Below are 15,270 nucleotides of genomic sequence, written 5' to 3' on the forward strand. Positions count from 1 at the left end.
CATCTGAGCCATCTGATTTTAGTCTGCTTCTTCATGTGAATGAACTCTTGGACTTCATCAATGTTTACAAGTTAGTAAATGACAGTCCTTCCAAAAGTAATTGTTTCAAAACAACGGGGCTACTTCAGATGCTTTACAGACTATTATTTCACTGACTGCTTTACAGACTCTCAGTTTCATTGGTCATTTTTTTTAAACTTTCTGAAATTTTCACAGCCGTAAATGGGGGGTTGCTGCACATCCTCTTTTAATCCCCAGTATGATCTAGTTAAGTCACTCTCTATTCTTCGGAAAATCTCTCTTTCAGATTTTTGTGTGCAATTATGTAGCAAATTCAGACATATTATTCAGCTATTTATGCAGCCATTATTTCCAGTTTTTATCGCACAGAATGAAAAATCCAAGTAGTTGTTGATTTTAAATGATAAACTTTTATTCTGAATATACTGTTTTTGCACAAGGATTAACACAACAGTTCTAGGATTATAAACTTTTTATAACATTATTATACAAATTTTTACAAAAAATTATTTTTTCAGGCTTGTCAAGTTCCACAAAAGTGTCAAGAGAACACAATAAAAGGGAGAAAGACCTGCTTGCCTTGTAAAAAGCAACCAAGCCTTTTTTTGCAGAAACGCACACTGAGCATTTCAATAAAAGTATCCCAGAAAGCATGATCCAGATATTCCATAAAACACAAGAAGAGAAGACAGCTTTGTCAGATCACAATCGCATTTTCATGGCATCTGAACAAGACAGTACCCCTTTAGCCTCAGTGAAATTATTTCTTCAAGATGATATTTTTCTTTTAAACCATAAATGGTACAGATGCAAGCAGCTGGGAAGAGGGTGAGGCTAACTTTTCAAAATGCTTGAATTGTTTTCAGATACTTTGTTTTAATCTTTTTACAGTAGTGTACAATGAGTATTAACAATATTAACATTGTGGTATGGAAGAATAAAAAAGAAATCTGGCCTTTTTAGAGGCTTGGATATCTGGTGAAGCTAGGGTAAAATTTCAGCTAAGGAAAGAGTTATTAAGATTTCACCTTTAGTTGTCATTCTAAAAATATCAGAACATCGAAGTGCCTTGTAGGCATTAATATACTTCTTAATAACCATTGTGTTAGCATCTGAATTTTTAGGACCAGTGGGATTGAGGTTGTGTTCTGAAATTAAGCGATACTAAGCACACTTTCTGAGTTTAAATGTTAATGAGAAAAAAAAAAAAAAAAAAAGTTCTTAATGTCTCTTCAGTGATACCAAAAAACTCTCAACAGCAAGTAACACTTGGGTTGCAAAGGTCACTTAAAAGGGATACTGCCTATTTGAACCCATTAAGGCCAGTTTTTAAGTTAGTAAAAGGAATATTATAGGAAAACTTACAAATGGCAGCAACACTGTGTGTTTTTTGTTTATTTTTTTGTTTTGTTTTGCTTTTGTCAAGTTAAGCAATAAAGCCTCAAGCATTAGAAACATGAAAAAGATCATACTAAAATCTTAAAGGTAGAGGACCTAAAAATCTTGTCAATCAAACCTTCTATGTCATGTTAAAAACCTGTTACAAATATGGACCACGGTCAGTGTTTTGGCAGTAATGCTGGTTGTTTAAATGAAAATTTAAAAAGAAACCTTTCATGTTAAGTCCTCAGATCACATTTTGTAGAATGCCATGCTGTAAGAACTTTAATGGTGGGTATTTGTCAGACATACATTAGGCTGCATGACTTCTGTGTAAACTAAAACAGTTCCAGCAGTTTATCTCTGTCCCTTAGTGCTATTTAAAGGATCTGAGCAAATATCGACATAGCTTATTATCTGACCTAAAAAAAATAAATAAATCTTTTTACAGCATATTATAACATGAAAATGCCTCAGTTTAAAGCCTAGGATCAATTTTATTTTCTTATAGAGAAGATGACTATTATACATTATGTGAGAGTAATTATACTCTTCTGCATAAGAATAAGTTGTTATCCATGGAAGTTATTTGTAACTCACTGGTCTTCACATTTTGAGATAGCTAATGTTCACATTGCATTTGCTTTCTGGTGTTTTGTATTTTGTAGATATATAGGTAGTGCATTTTAACAAATCTTGATTATCACTTGGATATCACTTAAATATATTCAGTAATATCACTTTAGTGCATTTTAACAAATCTTGATTATCACTTGGATATCACTTAAATATATTCAGTAATAACATTTCTATATATATATTTCTTACACAAACAGAAGCCAATATTTCATTTTTACCTGTTCAAAGGTAAAGCCAGATCCTGAGTTTAATGGCTGGAAGGCTAGGTGTTTATATTGAGACTTATTTCTTCAAGTCCTACAAAGGGACAGAGGAGAGGAACAGAAAATATTTTTCTCTTTGGATAGCCCAGGAAGTCTAAGGTGTCTGCATTGCATGGGCTTCTCCCTCCTTTTTTTAATTTGAGCCCTCTAAGGGAAGTGAGATGAGAGCAAAAGCCCCAGCTGTTTTCTGTGGCAGCATGGTTTAGTGCCATCTTTCTTTCTGCCTACGGACTCTAATCAAATGATTATCTGGTAGCTTAGAGTATGGCTCACCAGTGTAAGTAAACTATTCTAACATACACATAAAATAACTTTTCCATGAAGGGTTTCTTTTGAGTAGCTTTTGGGTAGCTAAGTGAAAAATATATAGTGCTTAATATACTGACAGTCTTTCAAGAAATTAAAAGACCAAAATGTGAAGTAATGTGAATCTGAAGTAATCTTAAAGTAAAAGCTATAAGTGTACTAAGTATTGGCCTAATCCTACAAAATTTGTTCCTCCATAAGATTTCAATTTACCATGTTAAGAAAAAATACAGGATGCAATCTCAGCATTAGAAAGTCTCAAACCAATTTTTTATGAGGTGATAGCTGGTGACAGGGTGAAGAGAAGTGCAGTAATATAACTGTAAGGAAGAGCTCCAAGATTATCTTCACCCATAGTATCAAAATTACCTCACCTTCCCTGAGGAGGACCTGAAGTCATCCAACACAGTTAATTGTAATTTTAACCCCATGACTTTGCTAAAGATGTTTTTTTAAATGCTAAATTTGACCACTGAACAGAAGGTCAGCTTTTACTGTTTTCACTCATTGTATTCCCAAACAGAAGAAAATACATAGCTGGAGACAAGGTACATGAGAAAAACAACAAACCAGCTATGGGTACAACTACAGTAGAAGTCTGATCTTTTAAGCCATGCCATGGCTTTGAGTAGTATCTTCTGGTTTCATAGGATATTAATGCATGCCCAATTATTTCTTTAAGCTTTTGACATGATCAAAATTATATCAATCAATTGCCAGCATACACATACCAATGCTTTGCATTTTCTTATTTTTTAAAGAGCTAGTGTATTGTGCCATGGTAATATTTGCATATTGCAGTTGTTAGCAGAATTATACAATATCAGCAGAGTTGCACATTCATTGGTTTAGCTGTCTTGCAATACTGTTTAGTTCTGAAAACTAGAAAAAAGCGCAAATCATATTTTGCATCAACACTATGCTACACTGTAATATTGTAATTTACTGCACCAATCTGTATCACCAATGAGGTTGTATAAAAACAACTTCTAAAATTATTATTCACAATCAAGTATCAATGTGCATACATACAGATTCAAGGCTCCCCATTTGTTTAGATTTTTCCCAATCTCAGCAACCAGGTAATTTTGCTGTTAAATTTGCTATTTTCAATAATAAATAGCAATAGAATCAGTTTTAATACTATGGATGAATTTCATATAAAGCAAACAAAGGGGGAACCTGATATGAACCTTAGTGAACATATACTTTCAAAAATAAATATGTAAAATCTGATTTTTATATACTTAAAATATCTGTACACAGGTTTTCATGTGAGATTCCTATTCTGTAAAAAATCCAACTCAAACTTTTTGTTACGATAGCTAAATTTACCCTATTTTCTCAGCTTTTTCATTGCACAGTATATTCAGAGAACTCTGTTTCATAATATATTTTAATATGGTTTGATTGCAACACATTGCAATGTTCAGTTTCTCACACAATAAAAGAACCACTCATTTACCTTTTCAATGGACTATACTCTACCATCAAAGAAAACTAACTGAAAAACAGTAACATAGCATCATCATCATGCAAAATACCCTTGGAAACCAACGTTCAAATATCACAAATACATTTCTTATTCACAAGCATTTTTCTTTGAGCCTTTGAAGGACTTGACCAGCTTTATATATATCTGTATTGTGAAAAGGAGGTGAATATTACATTGAAATTAAGATTTTTCTGATAGAAAATAACACCAAGTTTAATATGAGAATTGTTTTTTAGTTAAACTCTCAAGCACCTTTTTATTTTGAGTTTCCTCCTTTCTCCCTTTTTTTAAATTAACAAGTTACCAGCTTACCAAAACATTTCAAGATACCCGTTCTGATTAACTTTGGAAGAATAAACCACTCATCATAAAGCATTTCAATCACGCTGAGCTTCTGATGAAGACTAGCTAATATCTTCATTTCACTCAAGTAGTTTGGACAAAACTGATGTTCAAAGCAGCCATTGTGGTGCTAGTAATGTATATTGGGGAGCATATTTTCTTTTTTTCTTGTATTTTATATAAATAAATGTTCATGTAAAAGAATATAAATCTTCAAGAAATTCAAAGCTTAAAAGAACATCATGTACATAAGCTATTTTCAGGGGAGCCCTTTTACATTAAGTCATCAAGATTACAACGACAAACAAATGAAAAAAAACAAACAAACAAACAAAAAAAACCACACCCTTAGATTCCCCAATGAAGCACATACAGAATTCTGTTCAGATGGCATAGATGATGCAGCATTCACACACGTTTAAGGATCTGATACTCCAACATGCAGCCACTGCAGGTGCCTTTATGAGTCTCACAACGCGTGATAACCAGACATGAGCATTGCTGTTCTGCTGCTGTCTGAATAGCTGACCCTTTTTAAAATGAAATTGAGGCTATTGTTTTGGCCGGGTCTTGATTAAGTTATGCAGGTTTTGGTTTAGCAAGGTCATAACTGACAGTGTCTGCTGCCAGATAACAGCCAAAGCAGGACCAACTGAATTCCTACCATAGACCACAGTGATGGACTCAGACCAGAGACACCACCGCAGTCAGCTGAATCTTCCTGTTGACAAGAAAAGAAAAAATAATTTAACATTAATCACATCTAAATTTCCTGATAAGTTATCTACATTTTAAGCTTTAGTATTTTGAATTAACCTTGAGGTATCATTTTTCATCGTAAGTACATTATTTTGTGAAAAAACAAACAAACAAACAAACAAACAAAAAACAAACAAACAAACAACAACAACAAAACAACAACAACCAAGCACAGTCAAATAATTCTAGGAAATTCTAGGAAGCTTGTCTTATTTTTGAAACATGGAATGGCATTACTACATTAACTTCAGGGGTGGGAAAATTAAATACTTACAAGGCTTACTGCAGTCATTTATGAACTAGATAGGATTTTTACACAATGAAACAAGAAATGCTATGAAATATACCTGGGGACCCTGTAATCCACATCTATGTTACTTAAAATTACATCAGTTTGGAGATTTGGAGTATCATTTTATTGCAAGGAAAGATGGAAAAAAAAAAAGATATCTTTTCAAGGTATGAAATCAAATAACAGACTGTTCATTCCCATTACATCAACACAATCACACATTAAAAAGAATATCCTCTGCAGATGAAGGTATGCTAAAAAAAAAAAAAAAGAATACAAATCCTGTATTTGATACATATTCTGTTGGCTGTAATATCTTTTATCTAAAGTTCCAGGGAAACGTTTCAGCCATCCCTTGCATGGCTTTGTCTACCAAATCCGAGATTCATGGGTAGTTATAAAGGTTGGCAATATTTCTTCTGCTGCTTGTTTTCACTGTATCCTATACCCATATTATAAAAAGATGCTTTCCCTTTATTCACACCAAGATATTCAGAGTCTCCAAGAACAAGACAACAGTGTAGGTGGGAAGGGACTTTGGTGCCCTCAGGAACTGGGGAAGCTTCTTGAACAGGAGAAAAGTGCAGGAAGGACAGAGTACACCTTAATTTTAACACAGCCCTGCTGCTCATACAGAAATGCCAAAGGTTTCAGAGGAACACTTAAAGCAGAAAGCAGAGAAAAGCCAATGAGCATGGAACAGCTCCTCGTTCAAACTGACATGCCTCTGAGGCAAGCATAACTAATATTTAATGTGCCTCAGAAAAGCCCAGGGGAAAAATAAGCAGTACAAACAGAATAAAAAAGGGAGGCTCATTAAAATGCCTTCAATTTACCAGCACATCCTTAAGCAAATCTTTCAAGTTATTCTACACCAATTCTAGGAGCAAAAAATTAAGATAGGATAATGAAGACAAGTCATCAGTCAAGCACCTCAAAATAACACATATCACAGAGATGCAGTAGAAGGAGAATAATCAGTAGGATAGATCGTTGTCGGACTACCAGCTTGGTAAGAATGGTGGTGTAGGACATACAGCTGGATGGTGATATGTAAATGATCATAGATTGTGATAAGATACTACAGGGAAAGGAAAGCATGATGGAATCCCTGTGAGTATAACATTTTAGAGTCTAATAATAAGAAATTAATACTAGGAATACATTACTGACCACCTGATCAACGTGACAGTATAAATCATGGAACAATATATGAGATTAGAGAGGCCTTATATAGACTGCATCAATGCCTTATCAAAGAGATGTAGAGATCACATTTTTGGATAAAACAAATGATAGCCTCCTGGAACAGTCTTTGTATCATCAGTGGTGCATTGGGCCCACTTCAAAATTACTAGTAGCAAGCTGCTCTATACCTCTTTAGTACAGGTCTAGTAGCTCTGTAGATCACAATGCAGTTGGGCTTAGCATTACCATGTGAAAGATCAGGCCAAAACAATTCAACACAAAACACTCAGGAAAGGGAACTACGTGAAAACTATAAACAATAGTTATAAAGGAAAGACAGGAAGAAAAAAAAATAAAATTAAAAATAAAATAAAAATAAAAAACAGGAAAAAGCCTAGAAGAAGCAGCCCAAAAAGCAAGACCCTCAACACAAAAAGCTGTTTAGAAATACTGCATTGGATAATGAGGTAAAACAGATGTCACAATTAAAACAAACAACAACATCAAGAAAAGGAACAACTTCAACTACAATAAATAAATAAATAGATAAATTCCTAACTTCTGCATGAATCAGAGATTAAGCAGGCTGTTAAACGGGGAAAAGGTCAGTAGCTAAGGAATGAAAATAAAATTTACCCAAATGGGCAAGAACAAGAAAGCACATAAAAATGGCAAATTAGATATAAACCAGAAATTAGGAAAGCTGATAAAGAATTTTGATGACCTCTCCACAACATATACTAAAAATGATGGTAGGAAGTTTTGAATTTAAAAAAAAAGCACACTGCCAAGTACAGGATTAGTGCAACTGCTTGGTAACAGAAGTGTAAGGAGGTAATTTGGGGATTACAGGGCATACCAAATGATTTCAATGAGTTTTCAATGTGTATCAGTTGTTAGGGGTAAACACTTTCATGAAATTCTCACCACAAGCAATGTATTCTTTAAAGCAGAGAGGCCATAGGAACCAGATCAGTTTGGAATAAACTTACTGGAAATCAGATCAAGTAGACAAATTAAACTCAGTAAATCACAGGAATTATAACATTCACTTGGATGAAGAAATTTAGATGTAAAAAAAAAAAAAAAAAGACAAAAACAGCACTGATATTCCTGATATTCCTCAGCAAAAATAAATAAATAATTCAATTCTGTCCTAAAGTAAGTAGCTCATGTTAGCTGCTGTTCTTATCAATAGTAGCAATTTTCAGACATGTCTCTGCCATCTGTTAGCTTTATAATTTAGTTCTGTAATACTGTCTTAATCTTTTGCTAGTTGATGGCACTTTGCAAGTTAAAAACTCCTGCTTCCAGTCAACAAACAAGTCTTAAGTGAACTCTATGTAAGTGCAATAGATTTGGAGTAGGACACTAAGATTTGAAGATACACTGAACTTTTTAATTTTATTATTTTTTTTTAATTTAGTTTGGCTTTTTTTTTAGTTTGGCTCTGCCACTTTTTGCATCTGCATTGTGTCTACTCATGTAGCTTTATTTCCATTCAAACTGCCTAAAAATAACTGTGTTTTTTATTCTTCACAGGAACTACTATCAGAAACAGTAATATCAGTAAAGGTTTCTTCACACGTATTCAGTGAACTTAAACTTGTACTTAAACAGTGTTACCTCTTTGTACATCACATAAATTACTTAGAAGAATCACCTTTGGAGAAATAGTCTAAAGGTAAGCATGAAGCTTAAAAATTTCCAACAGAAGAGAGATATTTAGAGAAAATATAAGAAGTAACTAAAGGCTTTAAAGCAAATCTGTGCATGATAGGAAAGGAAAAATATGATCATAGTGAAAATGGCATCCAGATGAATAAAGAGGGATGACATTTCCATTATACAGATTTCATGATTCAGATTTCATGTCACTCCTGCATTAGACCAAATATTGTGTAATTTATATTGATGAATTAATCCTACCACTACACGTACTTGGAAAACAACACAAAAAAAAAAATCCTCCACTTTACTGCCCATTTCTATTTGCTTTTTGAGATGTTTTATTTAAGTCTCATAATTTAACTTTTAAAATTAAACTGTTACACTACGTAGTATTCCTAATGGGTTGAAAAGAAATATTCTAATACCTTTGCTCTCACTCTAAGTCTACACAGAACAGCTTTTAAAGGACACATAACTTCACATAATGAAGAATGTCTTGGAAGCCTCACAGAGGAGAGACACTTTCTCATTATGAATGGCAGAGTTAAACTGTAATAGACAAAAGTACACAAGATTTATCCACATATTTCAAGGCAGGTAAGATCTCAGCATCATATTGATCAAAGTAATATTGAATTTCTGAGTTTTGTAGACCAATTGACAGTGGTAAACCAGCAGTTCTGCTAAGAATAATTTCTAAATATTCTCTCTGGCATGAATTATTATTTTGTGTCCCAATACAGGACAAAAATAATAGTGGCTAGGAAATTACAGTGAATCCTGTCTAAAATACTTTTTCATCCCCAGCATTGCACACTGTAATTCTCATTTGCTTGAAATTTAAAAGAAATAGTAATAATTAAAAAAAAAAAAAAAAAAAAAAAAAAGTGAAGAAAGTCCAATTATATCATATTTACACAAATTCAAAGAATCAGCAGTTTTACTGAATTAAGTGGAATCCCATCATTAAATTGGATGAGAACAGAGCCAGTTTCAGCAAAACCTCAGTTCTGAGTGGTCCTCAAGATGTTGTATTTGAGAACACATTCCTCAGTTTTAAGAGAATTTTTCAAGTGTTTCCTGTAAATATTACTTCTAAACTTTCTTATATCTTTTTATAACAAATTGCATATCAAAATTTTCACTCTTTACCTCTGCCAGTGCAATCAGACACTGAACTACCTTCTAAGTAGTTTCATTGAAATTTTCCAACCCATTAGTCACTACTATGTACACTCAGGAGTGCTAAATATGGAACAAATTAGTTGGCGAAGCCCTCTGTTACCTTCTAAATAATACTCTGTATATTATTTCTCTTTGAGCATTTATTTCATTGAAAAGAATTCTCTTTAGCCAACTTCTTTTCATAAAAACTGTATCACAAATTTCTTGCGTTAATAAATCACATGTCAAATTTCCTTCCATGCTCGAGGTGAAGAAGCATCAAATCCAAATGTCATCTCCTTCATGTCATGTCTTACTATGACAATTCCTGAGAGGGTTATTTTACAACATTATACACTGTGAAAATGATTCAGTACTTGGAAAATGCAAATGAACATCTTAACAAAACCATACTTTCATTGCTAAGTATCAAAACCACATATTCATTGCTTTACATCAATATTTCCTGGAAGGCTGTGCCAGTCCAAAATTTTAAAGACAAACATTAAAATACATATAGATACACACCTAAGTCTATATACATACTTGTTTCTGCTTTAGAGGTACACTATAACTATTTCATACATCAAAACTTTATCTTGAAACTTTTATCAGGATCCATCATGTTATACCATGAATAGGATAAAGCAAAGGTACTTGCCAAAGAACTTCTGAGCTGACCTTTGATATCAAATGACTACTTCAAAGTTATACCTATTATAAGCATATATTTATTATAAGCTCTCCATTTTGCATGGAAAACACCTCTGCTTGTACTTATGAGTTATTTCAGGTATCACTGGATTTGTGTTTCACAAATTTTCTGTTATCTTCCTTTGTCTGGACTACCACACGACACTGTCAAAGCCATACAGCCACCCACCCACAGACCAAGCATACAGTCAGTCCTATCAATATGGTTACAGTTGTCTGGTGTGCTATTCACTCTCAAAACTCAAATACTCAATTGTAATTGAGAATCCCTGGGAGCTGATAGAAGTAAGGTATTCCCAGAAGGAGTTAAAATCTTGTAGTTTTTATTCTAAGATATGGCAAACAAAACCAGTACGAGCAGGGTATTCAAGGGGTGACAGAGACTATTCTGTTATGGTTGATGAAAAAAAAAAAAAAAAGAAGGAAAAAAAAAGTTGAACTTGATCAGCTATTTTATGTTGGCTTCAGTGACTTTAATAAAACTATGCGGATTAATGCCCAGAAGAGAAAGTCTTCTTGACTTTCTCTTCTTTGAAGAGAAAATCTTTCTTGAAGAGAAAGATTGTTATGGCCATAAAGAATTCAGCTCAAGGTGAGTCGCTGCCTTATGTACATTAGAGAGTAGCTTTTTAATTAAAATAAGGTTACTTGCAGAGCAAATTGCACAAGTAAGCACATGAGATGTTATCTAGATGTCACTGTGAAATATCACTGGCTTGGGGGAAAGGACTTTCACCCTTCCTTACAACCTTCAGCCATCTCTGTGCAAGATCCTAGGTTTGCTAGAAATGAGATTATTTAAATACAAAATACAAAACATCAAAATTACTCAATTACAGCTGTTAAAAATAACTTTAAGCTTTCTTCACTGATGTTCAAGTGATATTAGTTGAACCTTCCCCCAAGTATAAAAAGAATATAAAAAGAATATACATTAATACAAGAAGTTTTTTAGTTCGTTACAGTTTTTAACATTTTACCACACTAACTCTGAAAACTGGCCTCTAAGGTTTCATTTCTGCTGTCAGTTGGCTTTACTTTGATAGATATGTTAGTATCTCCACCTAGTGGTTTTCTGGGCAATAATATTGATCAGAAACCCTGTCAGTATACTAGTTCAACATGAATTTTATTCTCGTTAGATCAGCACTTCTCATGCATAGATGTCACTAGCACAGTACTAGAAATTCTCACACCATTAAACACAACACAGTCAAAAATGTCAGGGCTTTTGTTATGAACCTGAGAGTCTGCACTAGGTCAACACGCAGAAATTCATGTATTCATGTATTTCATTAGAAGGATAATGTTTTGAAGGGAATAATACTGACTCGGAACATATGTAATCTCAAAGAGTTGACCATATAAACCCCACAGGTTCCTGTGTCTTTGTATTTGCTGTGGGAGAGGCTCTTGTGTTCTGTAATTCTGATTTATAAGGCTCCAGACAGTTTTTTTTTTTTTTTGTATTTATTTTCTCTTAATATTGTTACTTTACCCAGATTGTTACTTTTGGAACCTGCTTCAATCTGTTTTCTTCTGTACACTTAGTAAAAGAAAAGTCTGCTAATTTTTATAAGCCAAGAACAAAACAAAAAATTAGAGAAAGTAACTGACCATCCACACCACATGAAAACTTGCAGAAAAATGAAGATAGGAGCGGACGTCATGGCAGAGGCACGACTCGTTGTGCATATAGGCTGATCCTATTAATAACGGGCAAAGTAGCAAGTAGAGAAAAAGAAAGAAAACACAGAAAAAAAAGACATACAAGATGAGATATCATGCAGTTTGCTGGCAGTTAGCAGAGTTAATGTGAAAGCATCCACCCAAGAGCAAGAGATTCGTGGCAAATTTTGCAAATAAACTTAATCAAAATAATCCACTGTTACAAAACACATGACTTACACACTGAGTAGCACACCAAGCTAGTGAGCAAGACTTGTACTTTCACGCACAATAGTATCAGAAGGATTTGGAATGCTTACAGTGGCCAAAATTTAGCCAGCTTCATGATGTTTTTTCAACTTTGTTTAACCTTTGTCAGTCACTAAGATGATTTTCTGAGCATTCTAAATTAAATACGTTCTCTTTCATAAAGTATGTAGATAGTTTTCAAAATAAATTATGTATCTGGCACAGTTATTTTTTATTTTAAAACTATAATAATGTATACAACACAGGGAGGACTAAAGCAGCATAGCTTTGCTGATTTCAGAAAAGAAACACAGTTTTGTACTTATTAGGAATCTGACCTAAGGTCAATACACATTTGCAGAATTTCTAAGAGGAACAACATCCTAGAACAGATGACTTTAACCATTTAACAACACCTTAAATACTATTGGAAATACTAATAAAAAAATACTAGTTCTAAACCAGGATTATCTTGTGGATCTGTTTGCCAAATCCACAGAAGAGTTGACTTTTACAGCACGGCAGATCATTTTTATGCTTGCTGATTTTTTATTTTATTTTTTAGTCAGAATCATGTGTGAAAGTACAATGGTTACAGGAAAGGCAGATAAGAAAGCAGCTGTAAATTTTATGTAAATCATGGGATACTTGAAGTAGAGTGACTATGGTCTAGAGTGAACAGTATGTTTAGTGATAGAGAGGTTATCAGGCAAGAAGGTACATTTAAACATAACTTTCCCTACTCTTCTAAAACAACTCTACAATTGTTCTTAAAGACATTTCTAAAGTGCTACAAGTTCAATTTTACCTGTTTGGCTTCATCAAAACAGACATCAGGACCTTTCCTGTATCTAGGCTGTTTGACCATTTCACAAGGATTTGGCCCTTCATCTGTTTTGCTTGTTAAGGAACATGATTTTTTTTTTTTTTTTTTTGTGTGTGTGTGTGCATCATATATTACCAGGATTAACACCAGGATTAACATTCTGATTTTACTTTTATGGGACACATTTAATGATAATCCAAGACCTATAAGAACTACCTGCTTTATGATAAGCATACAACCCTAAATCTCATAGACAAAATCATTCCACTGCAGACTTTGATAGTAAATGATAGAAAACTTAGCTGGATCTTATAAGCAATTCAGTGGAGAAGACTACTATAAAATATAACTTCAGAACAGCAGTGTAGAAACAGGACATGCTATTAATTATCTAACTGTAAATATGAGGTAATGCATTAGTTTACTTGAAACTCATAACTTCTGATATTTAAGCATATATGCTATACGTCACATTAGCTACAGGCTAACAAGGAACAGAAATCATTGCAACACACTAGAAAGGCACTGGTACAGAAAACTGCAAAACAGTCTTCTGTTGAACCTGTTTGCATTACTGTCATGTCTTTTTTTTTTTTTATTTAATCATTTGCACTGTTGGTAGTACACACATTAAAGCTAAGCTTGAGTTTTTTAAAAAACATTGAAAGTTCAACTGCTGAAACTTTTGTCTGTCTTAGTAGCTCTAATTTATACTTGAATATACTATTCATGAAGTGTTTTGCTGTGAGTAGAAAAGCCCCATGGAAGGAAAGGCAAGAAGATGGGGAATTTAGTTCTACAGCTCTGCAATCTATTTCTGTCTTCATTCAGATGTTATCAGACTCACCTCCCCTTTCCTCTGTGGGGTCCCAGGTGAAAAGGAAATAGAAACATAGAAAAACTCTAAAAGACCATGTGTATAAGCAAAGCTGTACCAGCCTGAAGGAAGCAGAGCCTAATAATAACCATCTGAATAGCGCCTAAAGGTCATTCTGCCTATCTGTGTGATGTTATGCTACACCTGCATTTCACAATGTATCTTAGTCACAGAAAAGAGAGGTTAGCTTAGTACTGCATAGTTGAAATGAAAAATAAAATAGTTCATTTAGTCAATATAAGCCCACCCAGCTGCTCAGACTGCCATTTGAGGTCATTTACTGCTCTCTGGAAGGTTGGAACCCCACAGGGAAATGCAAGTAATGTGACCATTTCCCATCAAACGTGCTTCATTTTCTGTAGCAAGTCCTGTCCATAAATTCAGACAGTAGCAACAGTTAATCAAACTGTCATGGACCGAAGCCAATTAGAATATTAGGATATGTTTACATAGCTCTGTGATGACATGAATATTACTTCCACCCCGATGTAACTTCCTTTTTCTGCCCAAGTGTAGATGGAATTCCCATTTTATTAATGTGGCAATGAATGCATTACTTGTGCCAAAGAAATACAGTCATCTCTACTATCTGCTTCAGGAGATTGTTTTACATTAGAACAACCTTTCACATGATTTTTATTTTAATGTGTGTGCAGCAAGGACTGTACTTGGCAAGTATACCATCCTATGTCTCCAACCAGTTCTGAAGAAATTCTATGATAGCAGATGGAAAACTCCAGCCTTTGATGGTTAAAGCAATTTCCACAAGGAGTAAGCAGTTCTCATTGGCAGTAAGCATATACTTAAGTGCCTCAATCACTTTGCCTGAGTGTTACAGGCATCAGTGCAGCACTCAACTTTTACTGACCAAACCCTTTTTTTATCTTGGTGTTTCCCTCTTTTCTTATTTCTTTAGACAGACATACCTTTGCCTTTTCTTAAGGCTGAACAAGCCCAGGTGTCTCAAGCTCCTGTTGTAAGTCCTGCACCCCAGCTGCCAATGACCTTGATGGTCTTTTACTGCACCTCTGGGGTCCCAGCACAAGAAGGACATGGAATGACTTGAATGAGTCCAGAGGAGGCCATGAGGATGATCAAGGGGCTAGAGCACCTCTCCTATGAAGAGAGGCTGAGGAAGTGGGGATTGTTCAACCTGGTGAAGGGAAGGCTCTGAGAAGGCCCTACAGAGGCCTTCCAGTACCTAAAGGGGGCCTACAGGAAAGCTGGGGAGGGACTCTGCCAGGGGGTATAGTGATTAGACAAAGGGGAATGGCTTTAAACCAAAAAAGGGTAGGTTTAGGTTACATATTAAGAACAGTTCTATGATTCTGTGATTCTATGATTTGCTCCAGTATGTCAGTATGGTACTGGGGAGCCCAAAACCATTCAAATCACTCCAGATGCAGTCTCACCAGT

The 15,270-nt window shown here is 34.4% G+C and overlaps 1 protein-coding gene across 6 annotated transcripts in view; it reads right to left on the minus strand.

The window, feature by feature from the left end:
• Positions 1-408: 408 nt before the first annotated feature.
• The window catches only part of CACNA2D1 (calcium voltage-gated channel auxiliary subunit alpha2delta 1), a 425,824-nt gene continuing 410,962 nt past the window's right edge, over positions 409-15,270 (minus strand). For all 6 annotated transcript variants that reach the window (XM_084535082.1, XM_084535080.1, XM_084535079.1 and 3 more), the window contains 2 exons: positions 12,960-13,042; positions 409-5,167 (listed from right to left, as the gene is read on the minus strand). In XM_084535082.1, the coding sequence (XP_084391208.1) occupies positions 5,051-5,167; positions 12,960-13,042 (200 nt within the window). In that variant the 3' untranslated portion in view covers positions 409-5,050. The remainder of the gene's footprint in view (positions 5,168-12,959; positions 13,043-15,270) is intronic.

The sequence above is a fragment of the Aythya ferina genome, assembly GCF_964211825.1.
Source record: "Aythya ferina genome assembly, chromosome: 1".
Taxonomy (NCBI): domain Eukaryota; kingdom Metazoa; phylum Chordata; class Aves; order Anseriformes; family Anatidae; genus Aythya; species Aythya ferina.